The sequence below is a fragment of the Gracilinanus agilis genome, chromosome 1 (genome assembly GCF_016433145.1).
Source record: "Gracilinanus agilis isolate LMUSP501 chromosome 1, AgileGrace, whole genome shotgun sequence".
Classification (NCBI taxonomy): Eukaryota; Metazoa; Chordata; class Mammalia; order Didelphimorphia; family Didelphidae; genus Gracilinanus; species Gracilinanus agilis.
In genome coordinates, this window is record NC_058130.1 from 85,983,445 (window position 1) to 86,003,601 (window position 20,157).

The 20,157-nt window shown below is 36.4% G+C and overlaps 2 protein-coding genes across 4 annotated transcripts in view; one reads left to right on the plus strand and one right to left on the minus strand.

Annotated features, from left to right (window-relative positions):
- Positions 1-12,682, minus strand: part of ITIH1 (inter-alpha-trypsin inhibitor heavy chain 1) — a 38,017-nt gene extending 25,335 nt beyond the window's left edge. The window contains exons 1-4 of the mRNA XM_044673209.1: positions 12,520-12,682; positions 9,803-9,913; positions 414-539; positions 216-332 (exon numbers count right to left, since the gene is read on the minus strand). Of these exons, the coding sequence (XP_044529144.1) occupies positions 216-332; positions 414-539; positions 9,803-9,913; positions 12,520-12,666 (501 nt within the window). The 5' untranslated portion in view covers positions 12,667-12,682. The remainder of the gene's footprint in view (positions 1-215; positions 333-413; positions 540-9,802; positions 9,914-12,519) is intronic.
- Positions 12,683-19,829: 7,147 nt separating this feature from the next.
- Positions 19,830-20,157, plus strand: part of NEK4 (NIMA related kinase 4) — a 35,610-nt gene continuing 35,282 nt past the window's right edge. For all 3 annotated transcript variants that reach the window (XM_044673330.1, XM_044673415.1, XM_044673494.1), the window contains exon 1: positions 19,830-20,088. In XM_044673330.1, the coding sequence (XP_044529265.1) occupies positions 19,996-20,088 (93 nt within the window). In that variant the 5' untranslated portion in view covers positions 19,830-19,995. The remainder of the gene's footprint in view (positions 20,089-20,157) is intronic.

Genomic DNA, 20,157 nt, shown 5'->3' on the forward strand with positions numbered 1-20,157 from the left:
GAAAATCGGTCTCCTGACTATCAGTTCCATGCTTTTTCTAATAAATCTGTCTGCTCCTAAATAGAGATGTAACTCAGTCTCTCCAACCCTGTGTTTTAAAGAAAAAGCCAGAGAGCAGAGATGGATGAGAAGTTGGTCTGCTTATTTTAAATTTCTGGTGTGGGGGTTGGAGTTAATAAATGAAAATTTTCAGTTTTGCAAAGGCTGTTACTCACCTGCCTTATTTTCTGGCCAGCCATAGATCCACTAATGTCTATCACAAAAACTACATTCTTGGCCATGTTCTTCAAATTTTTTGGTGCAAAGAATTGTGCAAAATGTTTATTGACCACCTGATTCAAGAGAAAGATAAGTTAAGGATTACATTTCACAACTCATCTATTTGTTAGCCCATATCCTAAATGGAAACCTACCTGCAGATCACAGACTGAGTCTCTTTTCACATCATATTTTATTTTGAAGTCTCCGTCAAGCAAGGATTTAGTGCAAGTAGGGCATGCCTGTTGTTGATCAATTGTGGGATTGAAATACACACGACCCTGAAATCATTCAATAAAAAATACATTTAACCATTATTATTAGATAGAAATTTTACTATGCCCCCAAAGGAAATGGGAAGTTGCCCCCTTCCTTTAATGGATACCTTTGATGTACTTTTCCTCCCAAGGCATGAAAAGAAAATAGAAACATTAGTTAAGTAAAGCTAAGTAGATGAAAATGATTGTCTACACTTTCAACTAGGGTCTTTTCTCATCTGGAAGGGAAAGAGGAAAAAGCAAATAGGAATGAGGCTTTGGGAGTTGTGAGAGCCATGATGCTTCCTGCAAATAGTATCCCTTGGATGCCAGTTTTGTCTGTAGAAAGGCCAAGGAGGTCTAAGATTGGTCTGATCTCCAGCATCTCACTGGAGCCTATCAGGGCCACAGCTGGGGAAGGAACTAACTCCTAATTAGAAATTTTAAAAGAAGATGGTCTTGGGAGTGAATTAACTGCAATATAAAATGAAGCAAACAGACCTCAAGTGTTCAGTGTGGGAACTAGAAATAATGAAATATAAAGATTTTAAAAGTAGAAGAAAATGTAAGTTATCTACTATTAAAAAAAAACAAAAAAACAACTGACTTGAGGGCAGCTAGATGGTTCAGTGGATAGAAGGCCAGGCCTAGAGACAGGAAGTTCTGGGTTCAAATATGGCCTCTTCAAATTTTTTGGTGCAAAGAATTGTGCAAAATGTTTATTGACCACCACATAGCTGTGTGGCCCTAGGCAAGTCATTCACCCCCATTGCCTAGCCCTTTCCATTCTTCTGCCTTGGGACCAATACTTAGCATAGCATCTAAGAGACAAGATAGGGATTGTTTTTTTTAACTGACATGGAAAGAAGATTTGAGGAGAGATAATTTAAAAATTATAGCACTACTTGAAAACCACTACCATACAGAAAACCTGGACACCATATTTTAAGAAACAGTGACACAGTGAAAACAGAAAGGGTTCACTAGTCACCTCCTGAAACATCACCAAACTGAAGATATCTAAGAATGTCATAGCCAAAATCCAGAAGTTTCAAAGTAAAGAAAAAATACTGCAAGCAAATATAAAGAAGGAGTTCAAGTGCCAAAGAACTGTATTGTCAGGATCACTCAAGAATTGGAAGCAACTACCATCAAGGAGAAAAAAATCTTATAATTTGGCACTTCAAACGGCAAAAGATAAAGGCTTATTCTACAAAATCAAATATAATTCCACAAGAGGAAAATGAATCTTTGATAGAAGAAAGAACTTTAAAGTATTCTTAATGGAAAGGCCAAACTAGAATAGAGTCTTTGAAGTGTGAACATGACTCAAAAAAACCTAATAAATTAAATGCTGTTGGATTTTTTAGTCATGTCTGACTCTTCATGACTCCATTTGGAGTTTTCTTGGCAAAGATACTGAATTATTTACCATTTCTTTCTCCAACTCATTTTATAAATTAAGAAACTGGAGCAAAATAGGGTTAAGTGGCTTGCTCAGGGTCACAAAGCAAATAAGTGTTTCAGTCTGGATTTGAACTTAAGTCTTCCTGACTCCAGGGCCAGTACCTAGCTGCCCAATAAAGTGAATACATTTGAGCAATTGGTAGGAACTAAATAATGACGAATAATTTATATTCTAATAGAGTTAAGAAATAACTCTTCTCTAGAATCTTAATTCTTCAAAAGTCAGAAAAGAAACTAATAAGACACAACGTCTGAATATAGTTTTGTTCTGTTTTGTTGGTTTTAAGACAAGAAATAAAAGGGAGGTGGGGATGAATGCACTAATAATAAAAAATATGGTGACTAATAAAAGTTTACCAACATAAAGGAAGGAGTTATGACCTTATATGACCTCATTCTTATATGAGCTATATAAAGGAGACTTTACCACACAAACACACATAGTGTTCAGTATAGAAATATGTTAAATTTACAAGGGATAGAGTTAGGGACAGAAAAAGGAAATGGGAGTATAAAATGGATAGATTTTAGTCTCCAAAAAAAACCCAAACTTCAGCTTAGATGGGTTGATATTAAAGGATTATTAAAAAAGAGAGAAAGTGTAAGAAATAGTTAATGGGGCCTAGGAAAAGACCATTTTAATTATAGATTCACAATGATGATCCTATTTTATCACCTTCTTAACCTCCTTTTTCCTTGTAAATGTGGGGAGAGGAGAAAAAAAGAAAAAATATAAATTATGATGAAGTGAAATATAGTCACAAAAGTGAATGTAAATTAGAGAAACTCTCATAAAAAAGATGAGAGAGGCAGAATGGATTACATAGTGGAATCCAAAAGTATGTGTTACTTTGTGAAAGAGAATTCTTTACTCTATTGTCTATCCTGAGTTAACACTAACTTAAGTATCCCTGCTTAGTACCTCACTACTTGAATCAACAAAAGATTAAACACCCTACTTAGTACTAGGTGAGAAGCTAGCAAGGTACTTAGAGAATTCACACCATTAGAAATTCATTCATTGTGGGGAATCTGTGAATCTTTTTAATGAGAATTTAACCTTCAGAAGGTGAGAAGTCAATCCTATAGACACTGCAATTTGGAAACTGTGATGGGCTCCTATGAAGGGGGGAGGGGACAAGAAGTCACCATAAAAAGCAAGCCCATGAACTCCTTCAGGACAGATTGTCTTTGAGAACATAGTCTGAAGAGATTGTCTTCTGGAGATAGTCTTAGATAGTCTTCGAGGGAGCATCACTGGAGACTATGGCTTGAATCGTGGGTTCAGAGCTTGGCTTCTACTTGGACTCTGACTCTTGGATTACTTCGTTGAGTGAATAAAAAGTTGACCACTTTGATAGCTTCTGGAGAGACTAGCTTCCATCTTGGAGGAGGTCATGTAATTACTCACTACCAGCCTTCCTGGTTGAGAGCTAATTAATCTCTGCCTGGATTAAGCAGACCCAGAGCAAAATATTTAGGCTGATAGGATAGATAATTTCTCTATCCCCCTCACATTTCTCTTCTTTATTGTTTCCCCTCTATTTGTAAATATTTGTAAATAAATTTCTGACTCAAAATATAATAAATATCAATGGCCATATAATTTCATATAATCATCATCCGACCATTAATTTTAACCTTTTCAACTTATAAGAAAGACACTTGAAATAAAAATTTACAGAGAGCTACAATGAGAGACAAGCAGAATTCATTATGCTTCAAATGAAAAAGTAATCATGATCTCATGGAAGGCAATAATAAAAATAGACATGGTTAAAGATATATACAAAAGGGGCAGCTGGGTAGCTCAGTGGATTGAGAGTCAGGCCTAGAGACAGGAGGTCCTAGGTTCAAATCAGGCCTCAGACACTTCCCAGCTGTGCGACCCTGGGCTTGACCCCCATTGCCCACCCTTACCACTCTTCCACCTAGGAGCCAATACACAGAAGTTAAGGATTTTTTAAAAATGTAAAAAAAAAAAAAAAATATATATATATATATATACACATAAATATACACACACAAAAGAGAATATACATTATGTTTAAATATAGGTAAACATAGGTAATAAAATAATGTCAATAATTAATATTTATGGACCAAATGATATATTATCTAATGACTTGAAGGAAATTTAACCAAATTATAGAAAGAAATAGAAAGCAAAACTATAATAGAGACTACAGTGTATCTCTTTCAGACACAAGCAAATATAATAAAAAGATAAATAAGAAAGAAGGCACAGAGTTAAAATAAGAGCCTGTAGCAAAATCTATTGCACTTCAGCTAAAGTTAAAAAGTCAGGGTTAGAAATCATCATCTCATACTAAGCAAAAGTAAAAATCGACCTAACTAAAAAGAGATTATCAGGAAAACTACATTTTGCTCAAAGGTATCATACACAATGAGTTAATACTAAAAAGTTTTGTTGCAAGTGTCTCAAATAAAGGCCTCATTTAAAAAAATAGAGAACTGAGTCAAATTTATAAAAATAAGAGCTATTCCCCAAATGATAAATATTCAACGGATATGGACAGAAAAAAAAAAGAAATCAAAACTGTATATAATTATATGGAGAGACTTATGAGAAAGAACACTATCTACATTCAGAGGAAGAACTGTGGGAGTAGAAACACAGAAGAAAAACAACTGTTTGATCACATAGGTTGATGGGGATATGATTGGAGATATAGACTCTAAACGATCACCATTGTGCAAATATCAAGAATATGGAAAATGTCTTGATCAATGACACATGTAAAACCCAGTGGAATTGCGTGTTGGCTATGGGAAGGAAAGAACATGAATCTTGTAACCATGGGAAAATATTCTAAATTGATTAAATAAAATTTTAAAAATTATATGGAGAAAAAATACTTAATCACTATTAATGAGAGAAATGCAAATTAAAACAACTCACAGGTACCACTTCATACCCATGAAAAATGTCAAATTCTGGAAGGAATGAGGGGAAATGGGTACACTACTGCACTGTTGGTGGAGTTATGAACTGGTCTGATCATGCTGGAAAACAAAACTCAGAAGGAAATAATGGAAAAAGAAATTCTATTCAACTATAGAGAGTATAAAGTATCTGAGACCATCTATCAAAACAGACAGAAGAATCATAGGAGCAACTAGGTGGCTCAGTGGCTAGAGAATCAAGTTCAGAGATGGAAGGTCCTGGGTTCAAATCTGAACTCAGACACTTCTTAGATGTGTGACCCTGGGCAAGTCACTTAACCCCCATTGCCTAACCCTTACTACTCTTCCCCCATTCCAAGACAAAAGAGAAGGGTTTTAAGAACAAAACAAAGCAAAATCTTTACCAAAATAAAGACTGACCTAAATAATTGGCAAGATATTTGCTTTTCATGATAGGGTCATGCCAATGTAATTAAAATAACAATTCTACCTAATTTAATTTGCATATTCAGTACCATACCAATCAAACTATCAGATTTATATTTATAGAACCATAAAAAATTCTCAAAAAGAAACGATGAAAAAAAAAGTGGGAACCAGAAGGGGTCTAGCAATACCAGATCTAAAAATATATAAATATATTACTATAAAGTAACAATCAAATATATTTGTTAGTGTTTAAAAAGTAAAAAAGTTCATCAATAGAACATATTAGTAATGAACATAGGTGTACAGTGTCCAAGAGGATAACAAATGCTGGAATAAGTACTAATTATTTGACAAAAACTTTTGGAAAAGCTAGAAAGCACTATAGTAGAAAATAAATTTTGACTAGCATCTCATATAAGAAGCCACAATGGACTCTAAGAAGATACAGGATAAGGACACAAAAGGTCATATCATAAACAACTTAAAGGAGTAGGGAAGGATACAACTTTTACAACTTTTACAACTATGACTAAGGGGAGGATCTTTGACCAAATAAATGGTAGGGCAGGTAACAGTATATAATATGGATAATTTTAATTATATAAAATTTAAAAGTTCTTTACAAACAATAATGCAACTAGAATGAAAAGGGAAAAGGGAAATTACTAACTGGGAAGAAATCCTCATATGAAATATCTTTGATAAAATTCTGATACCCCAAGATACATATAAAAATGGATACAAACATATCCCTTTATAAGAACAAGATCTATTACCTAATAGATAAAAGGGCAAAGAACATGAATAGGCAGTTTTCAAAATAAGAAAGACAAGAGAGGAGAGCCAAATTAATAAATTAAAAATGAAGAATATGAAATTTAAAATGAATTGAAAATAAATAAAGAAATTTTTCAACAATTACTATACTTAACTTAGCTCCCATTTACTTAGCATCTTATGATAATGATGTGAGCTAGTATCATTATTATGCTCACTTTACAGATGAAAAAACTAGGCTTAGAGAGATTAAGTAACTTGCCTAAAATCACACAAGTAGTAAGTATCTGAGGCACAATTTAAACCCAGATCTTCTTGCATCCACATCCAGCAATCTATATATTACACAATGCTGCTTCTATTCTAATAAAATTGAAAAACTAGATATGCATATGTCTCATATGATTTCTCATATAAAATCTATATCAGTTTGCTTACTGTCTCAGGAGGGAGGAGATGAGAGGAACTGAGGAAAAGACAGTGGGAAGGAGGGAGAAAATTTGGAACTCAATTTTTTAAAAATCCATATTAAAAATTGCTTTTACATGAAATTGGGGAAAATTAAAATATGATTATATAAAAGAAATGGATATTTATAAGATACAAGTAATTTTACTGTGATCCTATAACTAGTAAGTAGCAGAGGTTGAATTTGAATTCTGGTCTTCCTAACTCTAAGTACATTATTTTATTTAATATATACCTACCTCAGCCAAAATAACAAAAATAATAAATGCTACATGATAATATCACTAGATGCATAAAAAGTTTTGGACAAAATATAGCATTTATTAATGGTAAGATACTACAAAGCCAAAATTTTTTAATAAAAAATCAACACTAGAAATCATAAGAAGCTAACTAGACTTTACTTAACAAAATCAAGAGTAAATATATCAAACCAAGAATTGGCATTAATTGTTAATGACCAAACTCTGAAAGCCTTACTAGCCTTGTATGAAATAAGAAAAGAGATGTCTACTGTCTCTACTTTTATTTAGCACAAATGTGAAAAACTCAAGTTAAAATAGTAATAGGGAAAAAAGGAATAAGCATGAGCAAAGAAAAAAATCACTATTAGCAGACATTATGATTATTTGATTAAAGAATCCCAGAGACCCAACAAAAATGAATCAAAGCAATAACTTCAGTCAAAGAAGTATACAAAGCAAACCCACAAAATTCAGAGCCTTTTTATATTTTGCTAATAAAACCCAGGAGGAAGAGATAAGAAGTGAAACTCCATTTAAGATAACAACAAAATACATTAAATATCTGTAAATTAGCCTATTAAAACAATGTAGGACCTATATAACTACAACTACAAAACATTTTTAAAGAAATAAAAGAACTAAACAATTAGAATAATATTCCATTTTCATGGCTAGGTTACACCAATGTAGTAAAAATGAGGACACTTCTCAAATTAACCTAAAAATTCTGTCCTATGCCAACCAAATTACTAAAAAAATGCTTTATCAAATTAGAAAAAATAACAGAATTCATTTGGAGGAATAAAAGGTTAAGGATATCAAGGAACATAATGGAAAAAGGAAGGAAAGATGGGGGTTGGTGCAGCAATTATCAACACTTGGGTAGTAGACAAAATATGTTATAAACTACATCAGTAGAATGGAATAGATAATCATGAATTAAATATATAAATAGTACTGTTCCGCAAACCCAAGACAATACAAATTATAAGGGAAGAGACTCTTTATTCAACCATAACTGATAAGAAAATTTAAAGGTAGACTAGTGAAAAACTTTAGATCAACATCTTATATCTCATACAACAATAAATTGCAAATACATAAGATATCTAAATATGAAGTCACATAATATTTTTAGAGTATAATATGTTTTATCTCTCATAATTAAGAATAGTGCAAAGCTTTAGAACCAAATAAAGAATAGAAGAAATTATAAAAGACAGAGGAAACTATCTCAATTATATAAAATGGAAATGTTTTTGAATAAATAAAATCAATGCATCTAGGTTCAGAAGGAAATATCTAGGATTAAGAAAAAATTTACATTAAATACCTTTGGCAAAAGTTTGGTAATGAATATTTACAAGGAGTTGACATGAACATATAATATTAAGAACCCTCTTCCAGTAGACAAATAGTCAAGAAATTGATGGGTAACTTTCAAAAGAAGAAATTCAAACTGTCAATGATTATCTGATAAAAAATGTTCAAAATTACTATCAATCAGAGAAATGTAAATTAAAACCACTCTTAGGTACTATCTTATATACAAGTTAACAAAGAGTCTAAAATTCAGTGGGAAAATATGCATGTCACTTCACTTTCTCTGGAATCATGAATTGGTTCAAATATTCTGAAAGACAACTTAGAATTATACAAGAAAAGTTACTAAATTGTTCATGTCTTTTGTCCCAGAGATATTACTATAGAATCATTCCAAAAAAGGTTATTGACAATAAGAAAAAATAACTCATGTGTACAAAAATATTCATAGCAAACTTATCTGTGATAATAAAAAAACAAGGAACTCCATGTTTAAAAAACAATTGTGGAGTGGATATGCAAATTTTTGTATGTTAATATAAAGGAATAGTGATATGATAAATAAAAATAAAAAAGTGATATGATAAATAGAAATATGATAAGAAATGATGAATATTAAAAAATCAGAAAAATGTGGAAAGATTTGTCTGCAATGATTGAAAATAAAGAAAACAGAGCCCAAAAAATAATATGCACTGTAATTGCAATAATGTCAACATGTGTAATGTGTTAGTACCATTCTGTCAATTTCATCTTTCTGTTAATAACCAATAATGTGGGTTTATTCAGATAGTGTATTTTATAAAGGAATTTGAATATTTGCTGAAAATATGTCAGAACTTATCTCAAATTTTTAAAATAAATTAACAACATACCATAACAAATTAGAGAAATATGAAAAGTTCAGTCCTTCACAGTAAAGGAGAGGAAATCATTTCTTAATGAGTCATAACAGAGGAAGTTATGTGAGTGTACATGAAAATACAAAAGATCTATGATTTTCTCAGCATAGGAAACTCCTGGTATGAGAATTTCCTCTAACAATATAGATTTAGATTCATCTATGAATACACTAATACCATCATGCCTGTGGTCACACAGCCTTAGCCATTTCATGTGTTCAGCAGAAAACAGATTTCAAGAAGGCAGAGAGCCAATCTCTGGAAAACTTGTGAGACTTTTTCATTTGGAGTGAAGAAATGAGACTCACTTTTAAAAGAAAAAATTTTGAATTAAAAAAAAAAGACTCAACTTCTAAAAAAAAAAATGGAGTCTGAATGCAGAGAAAGTAATTTTTTTAAACTTTCTTTTTCTTGGAGTTTTTTTTTTGTCTTTGTTTTCTTTTGCAACACAACCAATATGGAAATATGTTTTGTGTGCTAGCCTTCTCAAGGAAGAAGGAAATGGAAGCAGATTATTTGGAACTCCAAAAAAATTTTAAGAATGTTAAAATTGTCATTTTATGTAATTAGGAATATATCTATAAATAAACATAATACATATTATATTCCTAAAACACATTCAGTATTCCTACTACTGAGACTATACCTCAAGGTAGTTATTGACAAGATTTTTTTTAAGACCTAATGTTTATGGAAAAGTGGCCAGTGATGAAAACATAAGCCTGTATCTTTGAATCACTCACCATACCTTTTTTCCAGAGAAGGATTTTTCAATAAATTGAGTCATGTCCCTAGAAAGGAAAGTTGCTTGGGCATCCAGCATACTAATCTCTTGTGGTTCAAAGATGTCTGCTTCAATCTGCAAAGTTTAAGAAAACATTGTAGTATGACTCCCTGTCCCTAAAAGCCCAAGCATAATAGTACCCAGGAAAACGTGGAGGCACAATTTAAAATGAGTTAAATGAATGACCAAAGGTAATCAATCAATCGTCTTTCTTTTCCCTAATGTGTTCAAAGTTCACTTATGTGTATAGACTAAAGACCTGTGTTCTGGGCTCATCTGCCACTAATTCTCTGTATGAGCTCAGACAAGTCATTCATCCTCTCTAGACCTCTCTACTCTACAATGAACACATTGACTCAGGCCATCTCCAAGATTCTTTCAAGTTCTAATGTTCTATAATTCTAGGATTCTAGGATAAATAAGGCCTAGACTCACCCTGAACCTAATCACATCTTGAAAAGTCAACTAATAATCCAGTATTATCATCAAAAAGCAAATCCCAGCCCCTAGGTCCCAGGACCACTGTCAGAGATAGGATTATAAAGGATAACTCATACCGTTGGTACATGAATCTCATCTCATGGAGCATGTTCGAAATTGTCCTTCCTGGTTCTGCTTGACCAGATGAGTACTTTGCAAACTGCTTCTAGTTATGCATGACTGAAGGTGATGAAGAGTTCCCTTACTGGCTAGTCAACAGAACAGATATTTAAGAGGGGATAAGCCCACTCCTCAATCTTTCTTCCTTTCCAACTATCAGAACTGTCTCACGTTGCTTACATGAAGAATGGGAAAGTGGGAGTTTGCTTTATCCCCATCCTGGTCATCATAGACCATTTATGCCCTGCTGTGGAAGGTCCAAGACTGGGTTTGGGTCTCCTTTTTTGGTATTTTTTTCCTTATTGGTCTCCATCCTGAAATGGAAGTACCCAGACTTAAATGCCACCTTCTGAATCCCAGAGGTCAGGAGGTACTAGGTCCAGTTAGAGCAGAGGTAGCTGGAGAGATGAGATAAAATGTCTCCAGCGACTGAATCAGGACTCTTGGAAAAGAGGACTTCAACAAGATAACTGGTTCAAGCCTGGTCCATTTAACCAGAAGTCACAGATCAAGAGTTGTTTCTGCAGTATAAAGCTAAGGTGAAATCTAAACTACCTAAAATCAGACCTGCAAACTGCTTTATGTTCTGATGTGGTTTAAGTATCAGTTTCCTGAGAGTGTAAATTAGTAGTTAGAAGTTAAGTTACTGAATCCTTTTTAAGTTGTTCTGTCACTGCACACTGAGTCTTTTGTGTCTTATTAGCTTTTCTTTTGTGTGAAGAAAATGCATGCCTGATTTACATTATAAATTGATTGGTAATACATTTCTTTATTACTTTTATATATAATCATTATTATTGTAATTATAAATTCATTATAAAATTTTGCTTTTCCTTTGAGGGAAACTAGGCAGGTGTCATCACCTAAGCTCTAAGTCGATCTTCCCCAAGGTTTTGGAGTTAGGAAGATAACAAGCTGAGAAGTGCAAGAAAGGGAGTCTAACACCTCTCCTTGGAGCAGGGGTCGGGAACCTTTTGGGTCGTGAGAGCCATAAACGCCACATTTTTTAAAATGTAATTTTGTGAGAGCCGTACAGTGCTCACAGTGTGCGCTCCTGTAACAGCACCTGAAAAAATTTGACTTTATGGCTCCTGCAGAAAGAGCCATATCTGGCCCCCAAAAGAGCCAGATATGGCTTGAGAGCCATATATTGCCGACCCCTGGGTTAGAGGCTAGTCTCCCTGCAGAATGGAAATCAGTCCAGACCTCATAGGTTTAGAGCAAAGAGGGACCTTAGGAAGTGGTGAGTACATTGCCCCAGTCCCCCAGCAGTAATTCTTTTAGATGTGAAACTTTCTTTTCTCTCTTTGTCATGGTATAACTGTGAAGACCATCAAAATGAACTTGTTCTCAGTTACCATCATGAGGATCCTTTGAGTCACAAAAGAACCCAGGGTGAAACCTTGATTTCCTTTCCATCACACCAAGAATCATTGAGCCAATTATCAGAAAGTCAGGCCCAAAGTCTTGTGTCCAAGATCCAGTCCCTGTTGGTCTTTCTTCAATGGAAAAGTTCCTGAGGAGTCTCTCTCAAGCAATTAATAGGATCTGGAGCTGGAAGGTACCTCAGAGGTGGTCAGTCCAAGCCTCCCATTTTACAGATGAGGAAAGTGAGGTCTAGGGAGGTTCAGTGACTTGCCCAAAGTCATAAAAACTCTTTAGCAGTTAGCAAGGCCCAGATGCAAACCCAGAGACACTGATTCTAAATTTAATAGTCTTTCCTTTACACCACAATGCCTTAGAAATGTCCTTTCTATGTCTATCCTTACATGAAAGACCTCCATTGAGGATGTCGTAAGAATTTGACAATATTAGAATTATAAGGGACCTTAGGGAATATCTGTTCTAGTTCATTCACTTTACAAATATGTATTCCAGAGCTTAGAGCGGACAAAGGACTTGGCCAAAGCTGCAGAATGAGGAGTTAAAAAGCTACTACTAGCACTCTGGTCCCTACTTGCCAGTTTAGGGATCCTTCTTTCAAACTACTCTGTTAGAAGTAAAATAAGAGAGAGATCATGAGTCCAGAGCATTTCTGGTCCAATTGCCAGATGCTGAGAGTCAATCCCAGGGAGATTTACCTCAAACTGCCGGACCAGCTGCTTTGGTTTAACCTTAATGACAATTTCATATTTTCCCAAGTGTCGCTTCAATAGCTCTTCATAAGTCAACTCAAAGCTGACTTTGCTGCCAGCCCCAATATTGACTGCAATGCTGAATTTTTCCATTTTCCTCCCAGAGGCCCTAGGGGAAAAAATAGAAAATGAATCTCCATTCTTTCATGATTCTGAAAGCAGCACTCTTAAATTCCCATTGCCTTTCACTCAGAGGCTTCTCTTGGGGAAAATCCAGAATGCATATGTTGAATTTTTCTTCTAGTCAAGTTCTGATGTTCTCAGCCTTTATAGATTCCTTTTCTTAGCAGGGTTGAAATGCATAAAGCAAATTTAGATGCCCAGGGTTCTGGGGAAGCTATATATACATTTTTGCAGCCCAGCTCTGCCTCAATATCTACTCCCAACCACGCATGAGTACAAACACACACACACACACACACACACACACACACACACACACACACACACACACCCCAAGCAAGTAGAAGTGCTTACCTTACCAGACCTGCAGTCTCTCCCTTAACAATAGCTTTACGGTATTGTTTCCATGCAATCGCCTTGTCTTCGATTTTTCCTGGTTATGGGACTCCATCCACGGTACTGTTAAGAAGGAAAAGACACACCAGTAAAATATATGTCCCTGAATGGATGCCTGCAGGCAACTTCCCAGCAGGGCCCTCCTCACACTTAACAAAGTATATATACAGCCTGACCTGAACATATCCTGATGTTGAGAATACTGGAGCTTCTCACAATAGAATTTAAGAAAGTAGTCACCCTAGTCCACAAGTCAGCTAATTTGCTTGAAGGGTAGAGGTCAAATAATCCCTTACTTGCTGCTATTCTTTCTGTTCAGTCATGTCCAATTCTTTCTGACCCTGTGTACCATACTGTCTTCTTGGCAAAGGTACTGGAACAGTTTGCCATTTCCTTCTCCAATGGATTAAGGCAAAAAAGAGATTAAGTGACTTGCCCAGAGCCCCTTACCTACTAAATGTCTGAGATCACATTTGAACTCAAGTCTTGAAGTTCACTTCCTGCATTGGGTTAAAATATTCTTCCTGTGTCTTTTAGTAACCAGAAAGCATTGGGATAATATGAAGACCAAGGCCAGAGGTAAGCCAGAAAACCTGGCCCCTTTATCCTTTCTTCTCAAACACTAGTTCTGTAACAAATAGTTTTACTTTTTTCTAGAGGAACCCAAGAGCAGAGACCCTCTCTACCTACTCTTGACCCAAACAACCTGTGACTGGTTTCATCATTACTTTGGGGAAAATCTTGGACAGGATTCCCTGATTCTTTCTCTAAGGCTGGTACTATTTGAAGAAAAGAAAACTTTTAGAAAAAATGGAGTATATCAAATTATTATTTTTGGTTTTAGGAACTGCAGGCTCAAGTACTAGGTATATGGACCACCTGAGATTCTCAAAACCTCTGGATGGTCCTTAGATAGACAACAAGTGGATTTGCACATTCTGATTCAGAGTACAAATTGAGGAACGGATTACCCACATGAGGAAATTGCTAATGAAGGCTGTTTTAGGGATCTCAACATCGAAGACAATTTCCTGGGAGGTGCTGCCATGATTGATAGCTTGGCTGGTGATCACATAGTGAGCAAATCGGGAGGTAATTCTGCAGTTAACTTTCATACTCTGTATTTCTATTCCATTGATGATCTATAGATGAAAGATGATTATGTTTTGGTATTAGGGTCTCAGAGTGGTTGACAAAGGTCCTTTCTTAGTTTGATTTTATCTGGTTCAATAGATTATATCCTTTTTCCTAATGAAAAAGATCTAAGAACTTTGAAATTGTTGAGTGCCTCAGACTTATAAAAATAATCATAAGGAGGGGTAAACTAAATCAGAAGCTAAACCCTTGCCAATTAATTATTTACCATTCAAGAAGGAGCCCCAAACTCACATCATCATGAGCAGTGACTTGTTTGTCTCAAAAAAGACTGACTGGATTAACCATTTCAGGATTTGCAAACTATTAGTAAAACCTACGGGAAAAAACCCCACAACCATCTGCCACCCTTCTCCCAAAAATAAAAAGATTACTTACCGTGCCCTGAGTCTGTCTCTTCTGCAAAATAAAACAAGGTCAAGGACTAAGAAAGAGAGCTATACCAATAATATTTTGATTACAAAATGTTACAACAGAACCTCTTGGTCATTTTTTTTGTCCCTTTTTTATCTCCTCTTCAGAGTCCATCTAGAAAATTCATATTTGTACAAAGGATGGGTAAAAAAGACAATTTTCTGAGTAACTGTGATGGGCAGGGTGGTGAAGGGGAAAAATTTTCAGGGAGAAGAAGCAATTGGAATTGGGATCAGTGCGTTTGACAACTTGTAGAGTATGTCCTTTCATCCCTCCCACTCTCCCTTCAATGTATGTTTTTTACCTTCCCTGGAAGGAGTTAGCATGAGCATTTGGACTATTTCAGATGGGCCCTCCACTGGTATCTCCCAAACCAGCAGAATAAGCCTGCATATCAGGAGAATATTGTTTTGGGCACCGTAAATTTATATTTTTTCATTCCCAAGTGCAACCTATCCAATACCCTCCATACAATGGGAGGAGTGGCAAATTCATTTGATATGGTTACATACCCCAACGCTCCTGGGATGGTTTATTAAGTCTGATGCTATGAGACCAGGGAAGGATGACAGGCAGAGACACAACAGCAACTGACGCTCCATATTGTAAGTAAGCCTCAGTTTGAGGGACACACATTTATGTCAGACTTCCTAAACTGCTAATCAATATGGTGATGTGGAAACACAGATTAAACATTAGACAACCAAAGGCAAATATTATAAACTTTAAAAATCAGAATTCAACAGTTAAAACTTCTCCCACCTTCCCCCTCCTCCACTCCCACCCCCCAATTTGGAGAACTGCCTAGCTTCTGATTCCATTAACATCCAGTAAAATCAGACCACCTTCTACAAAAACTGCCATTAATGATAAGGTTGTTACTGAGACAATCTCTGGAGATTCTAGGAGGTCTTGTTCATCCTCTTTCATGTAGTTAGCTCTCAACAAATGGTGATGGCTTAATTAAAAAACTTTTAAAATTCTCTAAAAATCAATAAACTTTTCAACATAGATACTACTACTTCCAAACACAAATCTTTGTAACTTCAGATTGAATTTCCTTCAATATGAATTTATTAAGGTGACCTGCCATATTCAATGTGCTGTTCACAGGGTTAGGAGAAACTCAAAATCAATATGGGGCTAGAAGGGGTAGGAGATGGGAACAAACATTTATTAAGTGCCTATTATATGCACTTTGTATATAGAATTCATTTGATCCAGGCTGATCCATTAGACTCCTTTCAAAATTCTACCCACACTGACTAGAATGATAGCCATGCCATTGTTTCTATATAATATTCTCCTTGAATATTCCATAGAACCCTATTCTTTTTACTGCAGACACAACTAGTCCTTTGGAACATGATGGAGACACAGAGCAGATCTTTGGAGTTCGCTTTGATTAGCTTCTGATAAGACTGGTGAGAGAGAAGTACTGTTTGTTTCTCTATTTGGTTAGTTTGTACTTTGTAACTCTAGGGCAGATTCTGGGAAAGGATGAATTGTCAATAGACCAAGAGTGAGGTCAACTAAACTTCAAGCCTCAAATCACTTTCCTGATCAGAACTGAACCTAGATCTACAGTAAAATTTCAAGTGAAATCTTTTTTTTAAAAGATCACTATCAAAGTTAAGGGAAAGGTTAACATCAACATAGCCCACATTTATTTAGTATGCTAAAGTTGATAAACTTCTTCAGAATAACATTATGAAATAGGAACTATAAATATCATTTTCCCCATTTTATAGATGGGAAAATTGAAGCTCAAGGGAATTAATTTTTTCTTTTTAAGAATTTATTTGTTTTTAACATTTTTAGTTCCAAATTTTATACCTCCCTCTAGCCCCTATCCCATTTTCTGAGAAGGCAAGCAACTGGCAAATAAGCAATTGGAGTTAAGGAACTTGCCCAGGGTCATACAGCTAGGAAATGTCTGAGGTCAAATTGAAAGCAGGTCCTCCTTACTCCAAGCCTAACATTCTATTCACTGAACCACCTAGCTAACAACTGCCCAGATCTAATAGGAAGAACAGTTCTGTAGCCCTTGCTAAATAATACCAGCTTGGTTTTCAGAAGGATTAGATCTACTTTTATAGTAACACCAACAATGAATAAATGAACCTGTATCCCTACTAACCTGCCAACACTGAATTTTGCTAATATTTGCATAGTGGTACTTCTAAGCTGTTTTGAATTGCATTTCTTAAATTGCCAATGAGGTTGTGAATTTTTTCATGGTGATTTTTGTGCCTTCTCCAGCTCAAGGAATCACATATAGATTTTTTTATAGATGCTTTTTGAATGACTCTGTAGCCCAGGGGTTTCTTTCAACAATGATACCTGCTCTGTATGGACAGAGGAAAAGATAGGTATGTAAAGGGTAAAAGAAATACCCACATATCTTTTAGGGGCAGGGCTGGTATAGCCACTCAAGAGTTCTATCTCTGCATAAGCCACCAGATGACTCGTCAAGACTTGAACTACTAGCTTGAGTGTCCTTGTGTTGATGTTGACAAAACTTGCTTGAGTTTAGTCCCAACTCCCAGTTTTCCATTTAACTCTTGAGAACTTTGCATCCCCAGTACCTAGCACAGTGTTAGTATAGTACCTGGTACATAATAGCTGCTTGACATATGTTTATTAAAAGATAACAAACACTCAATAAATGCTTTTTGATTGGTAAAATAATTAGTGCTTTATTCAGATTTTCTTTCTAAAGTATAAAAGTTTCCAATATGATTCATCAAAATACCTTGTGTTGACTGACCAGGCATAGTGGTACTCAACTCTCTAATCTCTTCTGCTGAGAAGTCTGAAGCTGGTGGATCACTTGATCTTGAGATTTTGAGTCGAAATAAGCCTGGTACCAATTCAGTGAGGCCTCCCAAGAGCAGAGGTTGGGGGGACAATGGAGAGAGACAGAGAGACAGAGAGAGACTAATTTGGCTGCCCAAACAAGGTGTTCCACATACACTGAATGAGGTGGATTTAAAAATTATTTCTATATCAAAATGTTTATTGAAACTTAAATGCTATGGAATGATAATGTTCAAGTTTGGTCTTGAAGAAGAGATATTGGAAGGTAAATGGGAGACTATGAGTATGAAACACATAATATCAGATTTTTTTGATATGTTGGCTAGTTATGCTGAGATGGTTCCCCTCTCATTTTTATTCTTCATTATAAAGATGTTTGGAGGAATACCAGAGGGAGAAGGAATCAGTAGGAAATGTACATAATGTCAAAATAAGTCACATTTTTCAAGATTCTTAAAAAGTCTTTGATTCCTTTGTTTATCTACTTAGTTGTTTTGGGTTGGTTGTTTGTTTTTGTTGTTGTTTTTTTTTTTTGCTTTTGCTTTTTACAAGACAGAAAAGATCTCAAGATGAAACTAAGGAGGCCATTCTGTGGGACACAGTTAGAACCACTGACAGAGAATTCTGTTTTCAGTTTAGTTTCTAAGCTAGTAAATAGGGAATTACATTTCAGGGAGTGGCCCCAGGGGCTGAATTCACTATTCTAATTGCCTCCTACTAGGAATAGAGACAGGCATTTTAAATAATAGGTTAAAATAGTACCGACTATCACCCTCAAAAGTAATATGGGATGGCATTTCAGCAAATATTCTAGCATCACCTCCCATGTGTAAGATATGATTCTAATTGCTAGGGATACAAAGGTAGATGTAACACAGACCCTGTTCTCTAAAGGTTCTTCCAAATCCCATAGCTAATAGGAGCTGGAGGTGACTAAGGGAAAATACACAGATAATTATGATATAAGAGTGAGACAAGTAAGGACAGACAGAGGTGCAGGAAAAATACTATAAGAAATCTGAAGAAGGAAAGATCACTTTCACTTTCCATTCCATTCATGGAAAGAGATAGAATCTGAGTTGGACCTTGAAAACAAAGATTTCAAGAAGACAGAAAGAGCAGAGGGTATAATGGAGGACTGAGCTTAATCTATTTTGTCTGAAATGTAGACTGTAAAATACCTGAAGAGTATGAACTAAGACAGAAAAAGTATTGTGAAGCATTCATTATGGCTATGTCAAAATGGCAACCAAACAACTTGTAGATCTGAGCAATCATAAAAATAAAAATAAAAAATTAATTGATGAAATTTTGTTGTTACTGTTCTAAATGGGATTTCTGCTTCAGATAAGGACTGGACTAAAGAGTGCTGAAATCCCTTGATTCTGAGAATTTGGAATTCTAAGTTGGTTAATTTAGATTAAATGTCTCTCATGGCTTTCATGGAACTCAGTAGCAAAACATCATAGAATCATAGACAAAATTGGAATAGTCCTTAGGTGCTATCTAATCCTATTCCTTCATTTTACAAATGAGGAAAACAAGGTCCAGTGTGGTCAAGAATAAATAACAGAGTTGGTATGTGAATCCAGATCCTCAGAAAGTGGACTCCGATTCAACGCACAGCCTTATCCAGGGGAGGCCCTTAGCTCTAGAGAGGAAAGGTATGGGAGATGCCTTGGCAGAATGTCTCAGTCCTAGAGAGAGCAGCCACGGAGAGGCAATAGTAGAGGCAAACATTCTGCGAGAAATGGCAGCAACTGAAGGCACCGGTGAAATGGTGAGAGCTCCCGGACCCCACCCCGAAGAGAGAAAAGTCACCATTGGATCACTGGACCGAGCTGGGAAGTTCCCCCAAAGGAAAGAAGTAAGAGTCACAGAGCCACCTGGCTCTTTCTTCTCCACTATTACGCTAAACTCCTCTCCCAAGGCAGCTCCCGGAGTTGGAGCAATCGCTGACGCTACTTTTCCGGTACTTTTCTATTCACCCCGGTACCTTCCCTTGCTTCCACTCTCTGATCAGGATACAGAAGCTCCTTTCCTACCCTCTCTACCTTCCCCGCTGTCCCCGGGCCCAATTTCTCCTTCAATCTCGGTTAGAATCAGAGAAGTTCCCCCGACTGAGATCCCTGGCGTTTTCAAGAATGAGGAGTTGTTATCATTACTGGGTGCTCTGCTTTTGACAGACAACGCCAACTACATCCACCTTAACCAGCAACCAGGTCAAAGAGGGATCACACTCGGACTAACAAGCGCGGGAGATACTCTGGCCAGCGGCAGGAAGAGCGGCCTGCGCGTCCTCTATGGTAGGTCCTCCAGAGCATGCGCAGTAACGAGGCAGGATCGCTATGGCAGCGGTAGCGGCGTCGGCTTGGCTCCGGCCGCGGGGTTCCGGTTAGGCCCAGCCGCCTCTGCCTCCCCGTGAATGAACACCTAGGCGTCCCGCCGCTCCTGCCGGGGAATGAGCGGCGCCTCGGCCCCCAGCCGCCGCCGCCGCCGCCGCCCGCGAAGATCATGCCCCTGGCCGCCTACTGCTTCCTGCGGGCCGTGGGCAAGGGCAGTTATGGGGAGGTGACGCTCGTCCGGCACCGGCAGGACGGCAAGCAGGTGACGAACGTGGAGGGGGGTTTTGGGGGGAGAGGAGGAGAGAGGGAGAGGGGGAAGAGGAGAAAGGGG